The sequence below is a fragment of the Ischnura elegans genome (assembly GCF_921293095.1).
Source record: "Ischnura elegans chromosome 13 unlocalized genomic scaffold, ioIscEleg1.1 SUPER_13_unloc_3, whole genome shotgun sequence".
NCBI lineage: Eukaryota > Metazoa > Arthropoda > Insecta > Odonata > Coenagrionidae > Ischnura > Ischnura elegans.
The window spans coordinates 3,139,933-3,157,874 of NW_025791659.1; the positions used below are offsets into that span (position 1 = coordinate 3,139,933).

The following is a 17,942-nucleotide window of genomic DNA, read 5'->3' on the forward strand; positions in this document are numbered from 1 at the left end:
TCAGTTCTCCGACAAGTCGTACAAGTGAGGTATTTTATCACATTGGACTGGAAAAATACGTTTCATAACCGAGGTCGTCGTATAGGTGAAGAGTTTCATAACTGAGGTTGGAAATACATGGGTTCATATGGGGTTATTCACCGGACCAAAAAAAATCGGCGTATAAGTGAGGTCATCGCCTAACTGAGGGTCGTATAACCGAGGTTCTACTGTATGCTTATTAGTTTAAAACTCTCAAAATCCCGAACAAATTAAAATAAATAACAAAAAAAGTTTGCTTAGTATTGCACTACCAGTTGGTACCATATGGTACCGCTAGGCGTTAAGGACAATAAAAATTCATTAGCACTACGACTTTGTATATTTTTCTGTAGATCAAATTTTTTCAAGCAATTTCTGCATTTTAACTGAAACCTATAAAATTCCATACAAGAATATTATTTGAAATTGTGATTGCCCATTATGAGTTCCTTTACTTGAGGCCTTTACTTAATGGTGGGTAACGAATCGCAATCAATGCCTTTCGTTTTCTTTGATGAAGGAAACTACCCTATTGTCCATATAGCTAATTTATTTAAATGAAGCATGAATGACCGGGAACCAATGCCGCTGGTAAGGTTATAAACCCCCTAGAAGAAGGAGCCCAACTACCCTTCCGAGTCCGAGATAATGCCGAGTCCCATCCAGGAGGGGTAGAATAAGGTTGGTGCTGAGAGTGTGCGATTATCCGAGAGACCCTTCTTAACGAATGTCCTGCAATAATGCTCCTTACAGAGGGGACGAAAGAGTCTCTTTTGGCTCATTACTGCAATTTTATCATTTTCGAGTGCTCCAAATTTTTTAAATATCTATTTATCTGCGAAATAAGTCAAAATATATGAACGTTAGATGAGAATTAAGGGAGATAAAATTTTTGTATAGTGGGTTGCATAACGCATGTGCCACGGGTTGCATAGCTTTGCCAATGATGTGCGCGGCAGACGCACCGGTGCGTACTTCGTTTTTATTTGTTTAAAACAATCATGGGATTTTTATTATTATTTGTTACGGCACCCACAGAGACATATCTACTTGGTTATACAGAAAAACCACTGCCACTCATGGCGATATTTTTCATCAAAATGGCCAGCAGTGGAAGAGCTAACGAATGTCCTGCAATAGGGTAGTTTCCATCATCAAAGAAAACGAAAGTCATTGATTGCGATTCGTTACCCACCATTACTGTATTCATAACATACAAATTATTTCGTTTTAGAAATACCGGTTTAGACGAATGGCTATGGTCCATTTTTAACCTCATTTGAAAAGGGCCAGATTGGCGCCCATGCGATGCCACTCCACGTGACGTCACAGGGACCTAGTTTCTATAGAAGTAGATAGGAGTTTTACATCGTCTGAGATTACCAATGCATGCATGAGGCACAGAGCTCAGGGAAACATGTCTTAATAATCACTTATTAGAACTGGATAAAGGCCGGAAAGTTCTCTTCGTTTGATAAAGTATTAATAATCCTTATTTAAGCCAAGCGCTACCAGCCAGCAGGGTACTCAGCTACCCGCTAGCAGCCTGCGTCGTATCAGCTCTAAGCCTCGCCTCAAGGTCACCTCACAGGGGGGCAGCGGGAACCAGAAATACGCCACACGGAGAGATTTCCCGACATTCATACTTACGCGTCGCGTTTTCGCTTGCTAGAAAATTTTCACTTTTCATTTAATCACGAAAAATAGATATCGTCATTTAAAAATCTAAAATCGTGAAATACGTACTCCAGGAGTATTAATCTTTTGATTTCGGCAATAAAAAAATAATAGAAAACCACCCTATAATGCTCTGTACAGGGGCCGTATTCTGTAACTCCAAACCGATCAGTGCGGCACCGATTCGTCAGGTGCTTCCGACGAGGTCACACCGACTCCCGGCACGCAGTGGTACGATTCTGTACGAACCCAATCGGTGCGGCACCGACGTGAGGACGGGAGATCGTCGGTAGCCGTACCGACAGCAAAAAGGTGTCGGTACGGCCACCGACTAGTGGGTTTCATGAACTCCCCGGTGCACATAGTACGTTTTATTTTGTTTTTACCTCATCACCGAGTAAATAATGAGGTATGCTGCAATGTTATCTTTTTCTGCCCCTTCGAATAGGCCACTATAATTCACTGTGTCGTCATCTATATTGATTACCTTGACATAAATATAAGATATTGGTTAATAAACATGAGGTTTGCTAACATATAATGACTTTCTCTCATTTATGTTAACACTTTCACTCGCTTGTGATAGGATTTATTTCTCTCTATCATCATTTATTTGCTCTTTTGACATAAAAAAGATATTTTTGATTAAGTATGAGTTTTGCCACAATGTTATCACTTAATCTCACTCTGTATAAGTGAGTATTATTTCACTCAATCATCATTTGGCGTTTCTCTCGACATAGAAATAAGATCTTTTTATTTAAGCATGAAGTTTGCCAAAACGGTATCAGTTTCTTTCATTTGTAATAGGCAACTATATTTCATTTTATTGTCAGCCATAGATTCACTTGACGATAAAAGAAGATATTTGTTAATAAGTATGAGGTTTGCTGCTATATTGTCATTTTATCTAACTTGGAATGCGCAACTTATACACATTTATTTCACCCAATCACAATTTCTTTACTTCCTCGTCATTACACTTCTTTCAATTACACCCAGCTCCATATTTTTATAACTATTTCCTAACTTGTTCCTCTAATATAACATTTACATTTGCTTTTGAATCCTACGTTCACGTTCCATGGTATGTGGTTTTCGTCTGCTACGGTGCCAATGGCATAACTTTCCGTTAATAACATTTAGACGGAACTTACTTAATGACAACTATATTACCAAATCATGAATAAATAGCAATATACGTAACCAATATGTAAAAAAAGAAACTACGATCTCAAGGATAGTTTCAATAATTCATTCCAGCAACAACAATCTCCATCACATACAAACTATATTGTGATGTTGTAATATTGTTTCCTACTATTCTGTAGGTACAGCATTACTACCACACATTATATAAGCATTGTTAACAACTTATCCAATATCGATCATCTGAAGCTAACAGTAAGTTGTAATTTCCGCAAATAAAAAGATTTAAAACAACGACAACAAACTGTGCCAATGAGTCTTCACTTGTTTTTACCCTTCTTTCATTGGTGGATACACGTTAGATGACTTCTAACTTCGGATATATTCGGATTTTCCCTGTTTGGGAAGGAGGGGGAACCGTACCAACTGGTTTGAAACCGACAACCTTACAGAATCGCTAAAAGTGCCGTCATCGGTACGGAAACCATTGTCGGTACGGAATGATGTCCAGTCGGTGGGCTTGAAAGGGAAACCAATCGGTGCGGTACCAACGGAATACAGAATACGGCCCCAGAGGGGACGGAAGAGTCTCTTTTGGCTCATTACTGCAGTCATGCTTAGGAGAAAACTCCAGCATCTCGAAAGGGTCAATGATTATTTTTTTCCTTAATATATTTGTAATCTGTGACAGTCTTACCTGAATGGCTTTTCCCCAGAGTGGAGTCTCTTGTGCTGTGCGAGGTGAGTGGATCGCGAGAATCCGCGCCCACAGACGCTGCAGACGTGCGGTTTGAGGTGGGCGTGCACGCCGCGGTGCTGCGACAGGTTCTTGGAGAAGCGAAACGCGTGGCCACACACCTCGCACACAAAGGGACGCTCCACGCCATGAACCCTGCGGTGCTGCGCAAGGTTCTTGGAGAAGGTGAACGCACGACCGCACTCCTGCAACAAAACACACACACATTATGTCTATGATCAAATACACTGTCAGTATACAGGGTGTCCCATTTATCTTGACCACCCGAAATAACTTTTTGTCCAGATGCAAATTCAAAAATGTGTCATGTACTGGTGATAGTTTTTCGGGTTCATTCTGCGTTTACTCATATTTTTGCGGACGACAGTTTCGGGCGCATTCCAGCTCCCGTCTTCGGCTCCAAATGATCTGCAGAGCTGCAATCCTTATATATATATATATATATTGCGCTACCAGGATGCTTAGATTTACCATGATTTCGGCGGGGCTTTATACACAGAAAACTCCCTTTGCTGTGGCCCACGAGAGTAACCAATAGATGGCACTGGGGCAGCTCACCACTCACCAAGGGAAGGAATGGACGAGGACACAAGGATGAAAGGAAAGGTACACACTCACACGATAGTGGGTGGGATAGTGGGATAGTGGGTGGGTAAAAAAACCTAGGTTGGGCAGAATCACAGAAGACACAAAATATAGATAAAAAACTCACATTAGGAACTGAATTTTCGGTGGCATTACCACCTTCCTCGGAGTTAGGTAAAAGACCGTAGGTGAGGGATGAGAGATAGCTGAGGAGAGGGAAAATAGTGGGGAGGTAGGGTCCAAATGGGGGGAAAAAGAGTGTGCTTCGGCAATTAAGGGATTAGCGGTTGATATTTAAGCCGGGGGGAAGAAATGCTTTGAACAGCAATATGTACGTTAATTCGATGGAATTAAGTTTGAGTGGGTGGTCTGTGGGGGAAGGGAGGCCAAAACTGATTCATTGTAACAATCATCGAATTGACGCTGATGAGTGGCCGCATGTTTCGCCACCTGGAGGGACGCAGAGTGGGAGGAAGTGCATGATGCCCTGTGGTTATTGATTCTAAGGTTAAGGGGAGTTGAGGATTTGCTTATATAAAAGGAGGGACAGTGTTTGCATTGAATTAGGTAAACTACATTTTTAGAAGTACAGGAGGCCGCAGGAGGTGGGGGTAGACAGGAGACGAGATGACTAGGGATAGAAGGAGGGGTAAAAATTGGGCAGGTCTTGCATCTAGGACGACCGCAGGGCGAAGGTGTACTATTGGGAGTAGTGGGTGACTTCTGTAAGGGGTTCTTTGAGCGGAATAAATTTAAAAGGTTTGCAGGTCGTCTGAACGTGACAGTAAACGTGTGACGTGAACGTGAAAGTAAACAGTGACGGGGGTTTGGCAAAAAGATTGGCTGTCGACTTATTGTTTTTTAGAATAGGGAAGAGGTCTTTAAGGATAGATTGCAGGGATTGTATTCCAGGAAAGTAAGCGGTGCAGAGGGAAAGGTCTCGTGGTTTGTTTCCATTGCAAGGTTCTGGGGGGCATTTGTGTTTGAGAATTTATTTTACGTAGGAGGGACTCTGGGCAGCCTCTCTGGAGGAGGGAACGGTGAAGGTAGTGAAGAAAATTATTTAAGGCATCAGGATTATTACAAATACGGTGGCCTCGAATGGAAAGGGAATAGGGAAGTGAGTGTTTAGTGTGGGATAGATGACAACTGCTAAAATGAAGTTACTGCTGCTTATTTGTGGGTTTTACATGGACAAAGGTGAGAAATTTGTTGTTGACAAGAGAGATACTGACATCAAGGAAGGTAATCTGGGAATTAGAAATGGTTGAGGTGAAAGAAAGAGAGGATAAGGAATTGAGAGTAGCAATAAAATTGTTGAGGGAATCATTACCATGTGGCCATAGGAGGAATATGTCATCAATAAATCTGAGCCAAAGGAGGGGTTTCAATGGATATTGGGAAAGGAAAATTTGTTCAAAGTGGCCTAGGTAGAGGTTTGCGTAGGAGGGACTGATTCTACTACCCATTGAGCAACCTTTGATCTGTAAATAATGCTTATTATTAAATGAGAACGAATAGGGTGGTTTCCTATTATTTTTTTATTGCTTTAATCGAAAGATTATTACTCCTGGAGTACGTATTTCACGCTTTTAGATTTTTAAATGACAACATCTATTTTTCGCGATTAAATGAAAAGTGAAAATTTTCAAGCGCGCGAAAACGGGACGCTTAAGTATGAATGCCGGGAAATATCTCCGTACGTCGTATTTCTGGTTCCCCCTCCCGCCCGGTGAGGTGACCTTGAGGCGAGGCTTAGCGCTGATACGTCGCAGGATGCTAGCGGATAGCTGAGTACCTTGCTGAATGGTAGCGCTTGGCTTAAAAAAGGTTTATTTATACCTTATCAAACGAAGAAAACTTTCCGAACTTAGCCAGTTTTAATAGGTGATTATTAAGACATGTTTCCCTGAGCTCTGTGTCTCATGCATGCATTGGTAACCTCAGACGATGTATAACTCCTATCCTCTCGTGTAGAAACTAGGTCCCTGTGACGTCATGCGGAGTGGAATCGCATGGGCGCCAATCTGGCCTTTTTCAAATGAGGATAAAATGTGACCCTTGCCATTCGTCTAAACCGGTATTTCAAAAACCAAATAATTTGTGTATTATGAATACACTAATGGTGGGTAACGAATCGCAATCAATGCCTTTCGTTTTCTTTGATGAAGGAAACTACCCTATTGTGCGTTAGGACGATATTAGTTAGGCCTAAGAGGAAGTCGGTGCTAGGGGTTTGAGGAGTTGGGCGTTGGGAAAGGAAGAGGCGAAGGGAGGAAAGACCTTCAGAATGAGGAATGGATGTGAAGAGAGAAGTGACATCTATGGTGGCCATGGTAATTTGGGTGTCAGGAGGATTTGGGTGGATTGGAGACGGTCTAGGAAGTTATACGTATCTTTGATATGGGATGGTAGAGACAAAACTAGCGGTTGGAGGTAATAGTCAATGAATGCAGATATTCTTTCCGTGGGTGAGTTGCAAGATGAGACAATAGGACGGCCAGGGTGGTTGGGATTATGTATTTTTGGCAAAATGTAAAAATGTGGAGTACGTGGGTTTGGGGGGGAAAGGATGGAGATGTCAGACGAAGAGAGGCCTTCCGGTGGGGCATGTTCCTTGAGAAAAGGCTTGATATTTTCCTAGAAGGTGGGGTTAGGGTCATGAGGCATGAGTGTGTATGAGGAGGTATCTGTCAGTTGTCTTTCAGCTTCCTTAATGTAGTCAGAAGTGTTCAGGAGAACTACTGTGGATCCTTTGTCAGCTGAGGTTATGACTATATTAGGATTGTGGATGAGTTTTCGGAGGGCAATGTTCTCCGAATGAGAAAGGTTTGGGCTGAAGAGATTTTAGGAAAGAATGGTTGCAGACTTTTGAAAGCAGCAGATCTATAAAAATTTCAATTGGGTGGCCGGTTGGGAGAGGTTTAGGTTCATGGGTCGAGGGTGGTCGAAACCTGGAAAGGGCACTATGGAGAGGAATTGGAGTGTTTAGTTCTTTCTGTGTATCCCAAAATGCTTTCCACCTTAGATTTCGTTTAGATTTTGTTTATATTCACTTTCTTATGTTCATATTTCTTGTTTATATTCACTTTCTTATGTTAATATTTCTTGTTTATATTCACTTTCTTATGCTCATATTTCTTGTATATATTCACTTTCTTGTGTTCATATTTCTTGTTTATATTCACTTTCTTATGTTCATATCTCTTGTTCATATTTCTTTTGTTTGTCACCTTAAATTTTGTAATTAGTGTGTTATATCGAAGTGTGATTATTTATTATTATTTTTTTTGTCGAAAATATTGTATTGTTTCTTTCATGTACTAGGCGATATGCACTGTTCACATTTGACTGTATATGTATATATATTTATTTACTTTTTCTTTTATTTATCTATCTCAATGTGAAATGTAGAAAGATGTACTTATATTTTCTCATGGGCCCCAGTGCCTACGAAAATAAACGATATTATTATTATTATTATTATTATTATTTCTGTAAAATTGCATAATATCCGTGACTAAGGGGACATGGCGCACTTTAGGGGTGGGAGAGAAGGAAAGGCCTTTGCTGAGGAGGGAAAGTTCTTCTTTGTTTAAGGAGGCAGATGATAGATTGATCACTGGGATGTTTTCATTTTGACACTCAACCTCATGGCTTTGGGACGGGGGGCGTCGAAATTGTTCTCTCTCTACTGTATAGTACTGTAGTACAGGAGAGTCCACATGACTTTTGTGTTATGTTTTGACTTGGTCGTTATTTGTTTACAGCTAACTCCAGCAAGTGGACGAGTTTCTTATGTTTTCCTAACTTTGCGTTCATGTTAATTTGCTACATTTTTGAGCAAGTCTTTAGGAGAGGATGTGAATTGCCGAATAAAAATTATAGGGTGCCATTTAAAAAAGACATACCGCTGTTCATATCTTTGTTAATAACAAAGCTACAAGGAAGGCAGTCATGCTGATTAAATGTCCTCCTGACGGCTAATGAACAATTACTTGACAAATTTTTGAATTTGTATCGGGACATAAAGTTATTCAGGTGGTCAACATAAATGGGACACCCTGTAAGTGTGTTGAAGACGCTGTACAATGGTTTGATCTAATCCATGATATCAAATGGTGCTATGCTCTGGGGTTCCTCACCTAAGTTGCACAAAGTTATTTTAATCCAAAAGAAATAGGGTGGTTTCCTATTATTTTTTATTGCCTAAAGAGAAATTTTGTTTCTCCTGGAGAACGTATTTCACGCCTTTAGATTTTTAAATGGCGATATCTATACACCCATGTCTCGTATAGCGCAATTTCGATTAGCGCAATTTCGATATAGCGCAAATTCGTTCCTCGGGGAAACATTGCAACGCAGTGTAGCCTAATCAAAAATCTTAAACGCTCTCGTGATAAAACGTGAACTTACGCTAAGTGCACACGAAATTTCTATCAATTTACGCATATTAATATTATTTCTTGCCTCAAATCGTCTTTTTTGTTTATATATTAATCGAAATCCATTGCTGTGCAAGTGCCGAAAGTATTACTCGTCATTGGGTCCAGATAGCCGGCCTACCGAAGATTTATCTTGTCTCCTTAACAGAATGATAATAAATAATTTAGATCGTTAATTAAGCGTGGCGCTAGTGGAAATGAATTTTTTTTTCAGCCATACGGTTTGAGACGTATTTTTGCCGTCGTAGGTTACCGGGCGATTGACTTCCAGGTAGAGGGTCTACGCTAAAGCCTTCAAGGTCATCGGTATTCACGGGCGAGAAATGGAGCGGTGGCCGAGTTGCGCATGAATAGCATCAACACTTAAAAGGGTCCGCTATAGAGTCTCAAGCACAATGGATTCGTTCACTCCCCGCAGTCTAGGCCTTCTGCGTCTCAGGAATACAGTTCAGCAGAAGAAGGTGATTTAGATAGAGCCATACAGAGTAAAAACCAAGAGAATATGGCAAAAAATAGGAATGCGTGTAGAAAAATCAAGAATATATCAAGAAAAACCATAAACCTAGAAGAGGACTTGAGAGAGGTCAATTGCTTTGAAAATGGAGAGCGTCAAAGCGATATTGCGTGGAAGTTTAAACTCACGATGCCTTATTCTGAATAAAGACGAAGCTAAAATATCAGTGACCTCAGCCGCACCAACTTCAACCAAGCGGTCTACACATACGGAAAGTTCATGGTGAATCAGTACAAAAAGACGAGAGTGGTAATCGCTCCGAGACATTTAGTGAAAGCGGTTGGTTCCAGAATTTAAACGGCAAGCAGGTATTTTCAGTGCGGCGATATCAGGTGAATCTGCAAGTGTTGATAGCGCAGCCACCACAACATTTTCTGATGAACTCCAAGCTGTTATTGAAAGTGGCTCCTTTCCGCCTCAACTAGATCTAGTGTTGATGAGACGATATTCTTTTGGAAAAGAATGCAATCTCGTTCATTCACTTTCAGGGAAGGAAAACCTGGGTCAGGTTTCAAGGCATTTAAAGACTGTTTCACGTAGCTGCTATAATGACTCGGAGGACTTCAAATTAAAATGATTTATCATTCATAAACTCCGCTAGCTATGAAATGGCATTTAAAGTAGCATTTTCCTGTCATTTCGATGAGTGACAAAAGGGCCTGGGTGACACAATAGTTGTTTGTAGACTAGTTTGAAAAATCGTCAACTGCCGGCAACGCATTACGATTCCCTGAGAAAGCAGATGTTAGCCCACCCGCACGACAGGATGGAATTTCGAAAGCACGTAAGAATTTTTTTTTAACGTGAATAAAAGTCTTTGAATGTGTGAATACTATCTTTAAAGATGTTTTAAACTATAAATATTTCTAGAAATAATGTTTTCAAAGGCTTTTTATGGGAATATAGATGTTTTAGAGGAAATTCAATACCCAAGACCTATGCTACCAGGAACGCATCCCTATCTTCCCTATGTTAAAACGCTCTCGTATAACGCAAATTCGTATAGCGCAAAGACCCCAAGGAACGCATTCCTTGCGCTATACGAGACATGGGTGTATTTAAATATTTAAACGTACAACGCGTTTCGGCTCACTGAGCCATCATCTGGTACAAGACACTTCAAAACATTTGAAAATCCCTTTTATACCCTTGAGAAAGGGGAGGGTTAGGGGAGGATTTGACATCTTTGAGGAAGGGGGTGTACGCCCATTCCCACGCAACACGGATATATACCGCAGCCGGATAATCGGGAGTCTGCTGTAATTGAAAAAACTTGAAAAGAATGATGAGATTACGCAGATCTTACCTCGCAGACAAACGGCTTCTCCCCTGTGTGGATGCGCAGGTGTTTCTTGAGGTTGGCCTTGCGCGTGAACGACTTGTTGCACTGCTGGCAGGGGAACACCCGCCGCGCACTGCCATCGCCGTCTGCCGTCGGCATCGGATGATACGCCCTTATGTGGTGCGCGAGACGGAATCGTTTGGAGAAGGATCGGCCGCACAGATCACAGACAAACACGTCCCAATCGCCAGGCCTCTCCTCCTGCGAGAGAAAGATTATTTAATTACAGTACACTCCTGATTATTTCAAGGCATTTAAAGACTGTTTCATCCAGCTGCTAATAGTGATGAGCGATATATCGCTAACTGTGATTGAATCACCGTTACTGAAAAGTAGCAGTCACTGTCGGTGATTCAATATTCGAAATCACTGTGATCGGTGATTCGATCACTGGATTCGGTGAAGATAGCTCTGGCTGCTACCAAGTGATACGCGATATATCGCCACCTGTGATTGAAGAGAAGTAGCCGATCACTGCCGTTGACTAAATCACCGAATACTCGAAATCACTGCGACTGTGAATACGGTGAAGTTAGCTTCGGCAGCTACCATGATGCTACCAACAGTAATATAAGGATGTCTTATTCATCTTGTATGATAAATAAGACATTCTGTGCGAATAAATACGGCTAAAGCTTTGAATTATGATGGTTTGATTATAAATATGTATAAAAAATGATTGACCCTTATCAATTCTTTTACCACTTCATATTTACTTATTTATCGTAATATAAACTCGGAATTAGAACTATTCCCTCAAAAAAAATATTTTGCCTAATTTTACAATTTTCTACAAGTTTATTTGTTCCTATTGAGGAGAGCTCATTCCTTGGAATTGGACAAATTAGCAGGAATAGCATTTAAAGAGTGATTCACCTCGGTGATCGCAATCACAGTTAAGAATCACCGTTACTGATGAGTAGCAATCACAGGTAACGAAGTGATCCGAAAATCACAGTAACACTCATCACTAGCTGCTAATGCTTCGGTGGACTTCAAATTAAAGCCAGTTATTATTTATCATTCACCAACTCCGCGAGCAATGAAATGGTATTGAAATTAGCACTAGTCTGTTATTTGGATGGCCGACAAAGGGGCCTGAGGGACAAAATAATTGTTTTTAGGCTGATTTGAAAATAGGTCAACTGCCGGCAATGCATTACGAGGTTACCCCTGAGATAGCAGATGGTAGCCCACCCGCACGACAGGAGGGAATTTCAAAAGCGCGCACGAAGTTTTTTTAACGTGAATGAAAGTCTTTGAATGCATACATAAATGTCTTTAATGCATTCATTTGACATATTCGTGATCGCGTATATTTCGCATGTTATTCAAAAAAGACAAAAGACAAACGGAATTCGGGTGATATTTCGTGCAATATCGTTGCTGAAGGTGTACATGAATCAAACAGCACTCAAACGAAAAAACACAATTAAAAAGAAGATCTTACTAGTTTTATTGAAAGCCATTTGATGATGTCTAGTCAACTTCTTCTGAAAAATATCTTCAATGAAGGATTTCTTCTTCTCTTGATGGAGCCTGTAGCAGGCAGTTTCTCTCCCAAATAAATCACCTAACTTAGAGTCAATTACTAACAATTCCCTTTATTATATACGTTCGTATTGTTCGCATATTCGCCATTTGAAACAATTGAATGTTGGGATGCGCAATAAACATCGCGGGAATTTAAAAAAAATTACAAACCAACGTCCCAAAGTCCGAATTTAGCGTACGAAAGTCAAGTAAAAGGTGTCGATTTTGAACGTACGAAAGTGCGAATTGTACGAAAGTCGAGTGTACGAAAGTCGAGGACCGCCTGTATTCTGTTGTGCTTCACTCTGTATACATCTAATTCAGGTACGGTTAATAATTACAGCCACTTACCTCTTCCACTTTGACCTTGACCCTGGTCCTCTTTGTGCGCCCCACCCTCCTCTGCCGCGGTTGCTGTGGTGCCGAATCCACTCTCGTCGCAGAAGCTCTTCGACCGCGGCCTCTTCGTCTACGGCCTGTGCCACGGTACCCAGCTGGCCGGTACGTTTCATCGTGGTCATCCTGGTGACAAAAGACAATAGGGTGGTTTCCTATTATTTCTTGCGGCCTAAATCTTTAGATAACAAGAAAGACGCTTTCTAATTTTTAAATGACGTTATCTATTTTTTGAAATTAAATTAAAAGAGAAAATTTCCAAGTGCAGGAAAATGTAATGGCTAAGTATGAATGCTAGGAAACGCCTGCATGACGTCTTTCATTACATGCAGTTGGAGGGACCAAAATATGGGCACTGTGTGAATTCAAAATGTTTAAAATCAAAAGTTGGTATTGAGGAGGAGTATAGTTTTCAGGATAAAAATTGCCCTAATTATAAGAACACTTACGATTAGTTAACACTTTGGGTGCTGGGTGAATATCACCAGGTCTTTACCCCAGTGCTGGCTATTTTTTGCACTTTTCAAAGCGATGTTACAAAAAGAATTTTTAAGATATGCATGAGTGAATAGCATTAGTTTTAAGACCATACTTTTATCTTTTGAATTCATATTGAAATATTTTGTATATCATAATGCATAAAGAAACTGCAGAAGCTAAAAAAAAGCCCATATTTTAATTTTCAAAAAGTTGAAAAAATCATTGTTTTTCATAAATTTATTTATAAAATAATCACAACACCCTAATTTGAAATAGTAATTACCAATATTTGTAATTATCATAGTAATCAACATTTAAAATGATCATAATCAATATTTGAACAATAATAAAAATCCAATTATAATAGCTAAATCGCGAAGTTCTTCCTTGTGTGGAAAAGCTGGAAGCATGGCTCTATGCAGAGACCAATGTTACATGCATTACACTGCTAGGAAGTACATTTTCTGGCAGCTTTCCCAGTTGTTTTTCGCCCTTTTTCGGAGCACACCCTACACCTCTTTTGAGCCTTCTTTTGTACTGATGGTATGGGAATTTTTTCAATGAAATGCTTTTCAGATATTCTAGTTATCTCGGCTCTGGCGTTTTCAAGGGGCGATTCGTCTTCCAATGTAACTAACTCTGAACAAATTTTTTGCGTAAAATAGGTGACTGCAACAGATTTTTGGCTTAACTGATTGTACATGATTATGTGTTATTTGTCACTGCCATAACTATTAGGTGGACTGCCAGCTTACGCCACCACTTCACTGATCGATGATCCAGGGCACCGTAACGAATTAGTTGATCACTTAGGTCTACACCAAATTTTTTCTTGTAATAGTCTATTACTATCGCAGGTTTAGTTTTCTCCCTTCCTCTGCGATCTTTGAAAGTGATCATGTCACTTTTATGTCAAGTGGAGAGCAGAAACACATCACATTTGTCTTTCCAACGCTGGACTAATATATTTTCCTGTCGCGCGAAAACATGCTCTCCACGAGATAGGCGAGTATTTTTTATCACCATTGGAATCCCCGCCCTATTTTTCATGATAGTACCTACTAATCCCGTTTGAAGGCTTTCCAATTCACGGGCCAGGGCAATGCTTGTGTAAAATCGGTCTGTATATAATGTGTGACCCTTATTAGCAAGCGTAGCCAAAAGTCTCTTGACTATAGCCAATCCAGAGTTTTCCTGGCAATGAAAAACATCCACATTCCAAACAAAACCACTGCTTGCTTCTGAGAGCATGTAGAGTTTTATTCCATATTTGCTTGGCTTCTGAGGCATGTACACTTTGTAGCAAAACCTACCACGAAAGGGACAAATTCCTTCATCTACAGTTATATCCTCCGCAGGTTGGTAGGATTTTTGAAATTTATTTCGAACATCCTTTAGTAATGGACGCACTTTGAATAGGGCGTCGTGACCGTCTACGCCTTTTTCAATGAATAATTGGTTGTCCGCAAGATGGAAATTTCCTAAGATTGAAAGAAATCTATCTCTAGAGAAAACACCAGACAGAAGCCACACGCCAAGACGGGATCAGTACTCCAATGATCAGGGATACGAGGACGTTTGCTAAATCTCATGTGCATTATAACGGCAAGAAACCTTTTTACGTCACCTCGAGTCACTGTTTTCCAGGATTGCAATCTGCCATTTGCGGATAGTAAGTTCCCTCTCCTCAGTTTTGCAATTCTTTGCCTTGCATATAAGTTCGTATGTTCCTTGATACGATTTATCAAATCGATGTCAAAAAATGTTCAAAAAATCCATCATCTCACTTGAACTATTTAGCCCAGAATTTGATTTTACATCATAGTCACCAGTGAAGATTACATACTTCAATAATGGAAAGGTTATCGTTAGAATAGAGGATCGAAAAGTAGCTAAGTTCCATATCCCAAATAAAAACCTTGGGAACTGCGTCAATATCACTCCAAATACCTCCCGGGCCCGCTCGTCTGTTAGTTGACCGTCTGCCTCTAGGTGCACCTCAACGATTGCACATCATTTTTTGAACTTCTCCTCGCTTACTTAGTTGTTGCACCATTTCTGGTTCGTTCAAACCTTCAGACTCTAAAATAAATATCATATAAACAATGAAAACAGTAATTGTACGAATAAATATTGCGCAAAAAAATATATAAAAGAAGTCAAAAAAAGGTCACGCGGGTTGCGTTACTAAACGCAAGAAATGGAAATTACCTATTGAACTATCTTTGCTGAGCATATAATCAGCATCGCATTCTGAGTCCTCAAAATCACTTTCACTATCATCACTGTCGAAACAATTCAACGGATTGGCAATGTCTTCGTCGGCGAGATTTCGCTCCGTGATCACTGGCGAAAGGACACACAAATGACGAACGAGGTAGGGATTTTCGAGCCTTCGGACACATTTTGTCTTGACGGAAAAAATATGACGAAATATATGACTTTGTGGCATTAACTTCACCTATAAGAGCAAATGCATGAATCCGAGTAATACCAGCGGTGTAACTTTGAGGTGGGAGCCGCTACAATGTAAGCAAAATGCCCGTCGTAATATTACGCCGGCCGCAAATTCTGCAACACCTCGCGCGGCGTAATATTACGCCGTTAGCACTCAAATTGTTAAACACTTAAATAAAGCTCTGATTCATGGGGATATAATTAAAGCAATGTCTTTTTTATGGAATCACACATTTTGGGTTGAAAAAAATCTTTGATTTTACATTGCTGTAAATCATTCTCAAATATTTTATTCGTACCTTGTTTTATTATACCCCGTTCTCGGAACTGCCGCTTCTGTCATTTAAAAATCTAAAACCATGAAATACGTACACCAGGAGTAATAATCTTTTGATTTAGACAGTAAAAAAATAGTAAAACCACCCTATTCCACGACTTTGCTGGAAATAAAGAAAATTCCGATCCGTCTGAAAATTAGTTTCTTGCCTTATCATGTGGTCTACGTTTGAAAAATGACAGTTTTGAAAAACTGATTTTATTGACCCCTAAATGGACCCAAAATGTATAGTCAGTTGGGAATACTGTCGTGGACAGAAAATAGAAAATTTAGTATTCCTACAATTTTTCCTGAGGTTTCATACTGTGTGTTGTGTGTCGCCTTGTCCTTCATAACTATTTGTATGAATGAGTGAGTCATTGGGTGGTTGGAAGATGGTTTCCTAGTATGTAAATCGATTCTTTTCATAGTTTATATTAGACATGGGTCGCTTCCAGTACACGGTTCTCGGTAGTGCCGGTTCTTAGCCTCTTGAACCTGTATCGAGAACCGATCGCATAAAGTCAGTACAGTAAAACTTTGATTTTATGCAGTTGGAGGGACCATAATATGGGCCCTGTGTAAATTCAAAGTGTTTAAAATCAAGATTGGTATTGAGGAGGAGTATAGTTTTCAGGATAAAAATTTGCCCTTAATTATGAGAACACTTACGATTAATCAAACACTTTTGTAAAGCTCTGATTCATGGGGATATAATTAAAGCAATGTATTTTTTATGGAATCACACATCTTGGGTTGAAAAAAATCTTCGATTTAACTTTGTTGCAAATCATTCTCAAATATTTTATTCGGAACTGGTTGTAATATTCAGAACTATAACCAGTAAAACCTCGATAAAACGACACCCAACGGTGCACTAATAAACACTCGCTATAGCGAATTTTCGCTTTACCGGAGGTGGAGCAAATAATAGCCAATATACCTGTTGCGAACAGATATACAGGATCAGGTGTCGTGTGGCGACAGATAAACATCTATCCGATAAACGTAAGCATAAATCCAGACGAAAGGCGATGTTTATTTGCATCACTAAATTTCCTTACTCAAACAACGACCAACTATTCAAACAATTTATAAGCGCCGCACTGAATAAAAATCATGGAAAGCATTGTTTCGTCATCATTATATTTATCGAACGACAGTTTACCACATAAATTTGAGACTGAGCACTCCATTAACTTCATTTCTAACAGATCGCTAGCAATTACAGAGGTTAAGGAGTCTTGATGAAAGTCTTCCGGCGGTGAAACCCTCGCTATGGCGAGAGCCAACGCCGAAAGGGTCTCGTAAAAACGAATTTTTTAACACGCTTATTATAGGGTCAATTGACGGTGCATCGGCTATCTCTCGTTATAGCGGGGGTGTCGCTATAGCCCGTACTCGCTTTAACGAGGTTCCACTGTATATAATTCTCAGAACTGCCACTTCTGTCATTTAAAAATCTAAAAGCGTGAAATACTCAAGGAGTAAAAATCTTTTAATTTATGCAATAGGAAAATATAGTGAGTCCTCTTTTAGAATCACTTACCGTCCCTGAAAAATGTGACAATAAACGAAATGACGTTAATCGAAGCATAATATCCAATACGAAACAATGAAAAAAAAATGAATATCGCCTCCTAGACCTCATAATTCCTATGCAAAAAGATTTTAGCGTATCATATCTGGGGCATTTTTTACGATGGGAATGCCAAACTATGGCATAAATACGAGTTCCTGTCTTCATCGATGACAATAGCAGCAGTGACGTAAATCCTCCTCCATTTTTGTATCTTCCCGCATTTGCTTTCCGTCTTCGCTATGGTGGTTGCCCGCGCGAGCGTCGCCTGGGCATCATCATCGCTGAAACAACATCGCAGTTACAGGAACCAAAATTATTGTGAACACGGTGAAAAAAGTGATGCACAAAGGTTAAGAAAACACTTAGCTGTTTCACAAAATAACATAACTATAACACAATATTTTGTAATATATCACATAATAATAACATAATATTTTGTGAAACAGCTAAGTGTTTTCTTAACCTTTGTGCATCATGAAGGAGTTTCACCATGTTACGCCAACCACCATCGCATTCATCGAAAAAAGTGATGACAAAAACTACGAGTTCTACACGGAAAAATGCCTTGAAATCACTTTTTAAGTTCCTGAAAACCATTATGTCAAGTAAAACCTTGCGCACCTACCTAAGAATTCTTTTTGCAGAAAATTTGCTAAAACCGTAATCGTAATTAACAATGAACACACCA

The 17,942-nt window shown here is 39.9% G+C and overlaps 1 protein-coding gene across 1 annotated transcript in view; it reads right to left on the reverse strand.

The window, feature by feature from the left end:
- The window catches only part of LOC124172799, a 175,997-nt gene that overhangs the window by 34,155 nt on the left and 123,900 nt on the right, over positions 1-17,942 (reverse strand). Inside the window, exons 12-14 of the mRNA XM_046552283.1 lie at positions 12,375-12,545; positions 10,455-10,691; positions 3,545-3,789 (exon numbers count right to left, since the gene is read on the reverse strand). Of these exons, the coding sequence (XP_046408239.1) occupies positions 3,545-3,789; positions 10,455-10,691; positions 12,375-12,545 (653 nt within the window). The remainder of the gene's footprint in view (positions 1-3,544; positions 3,790-10,454; positions 10,692-12,374; positions 12,546-17,942) is intronic.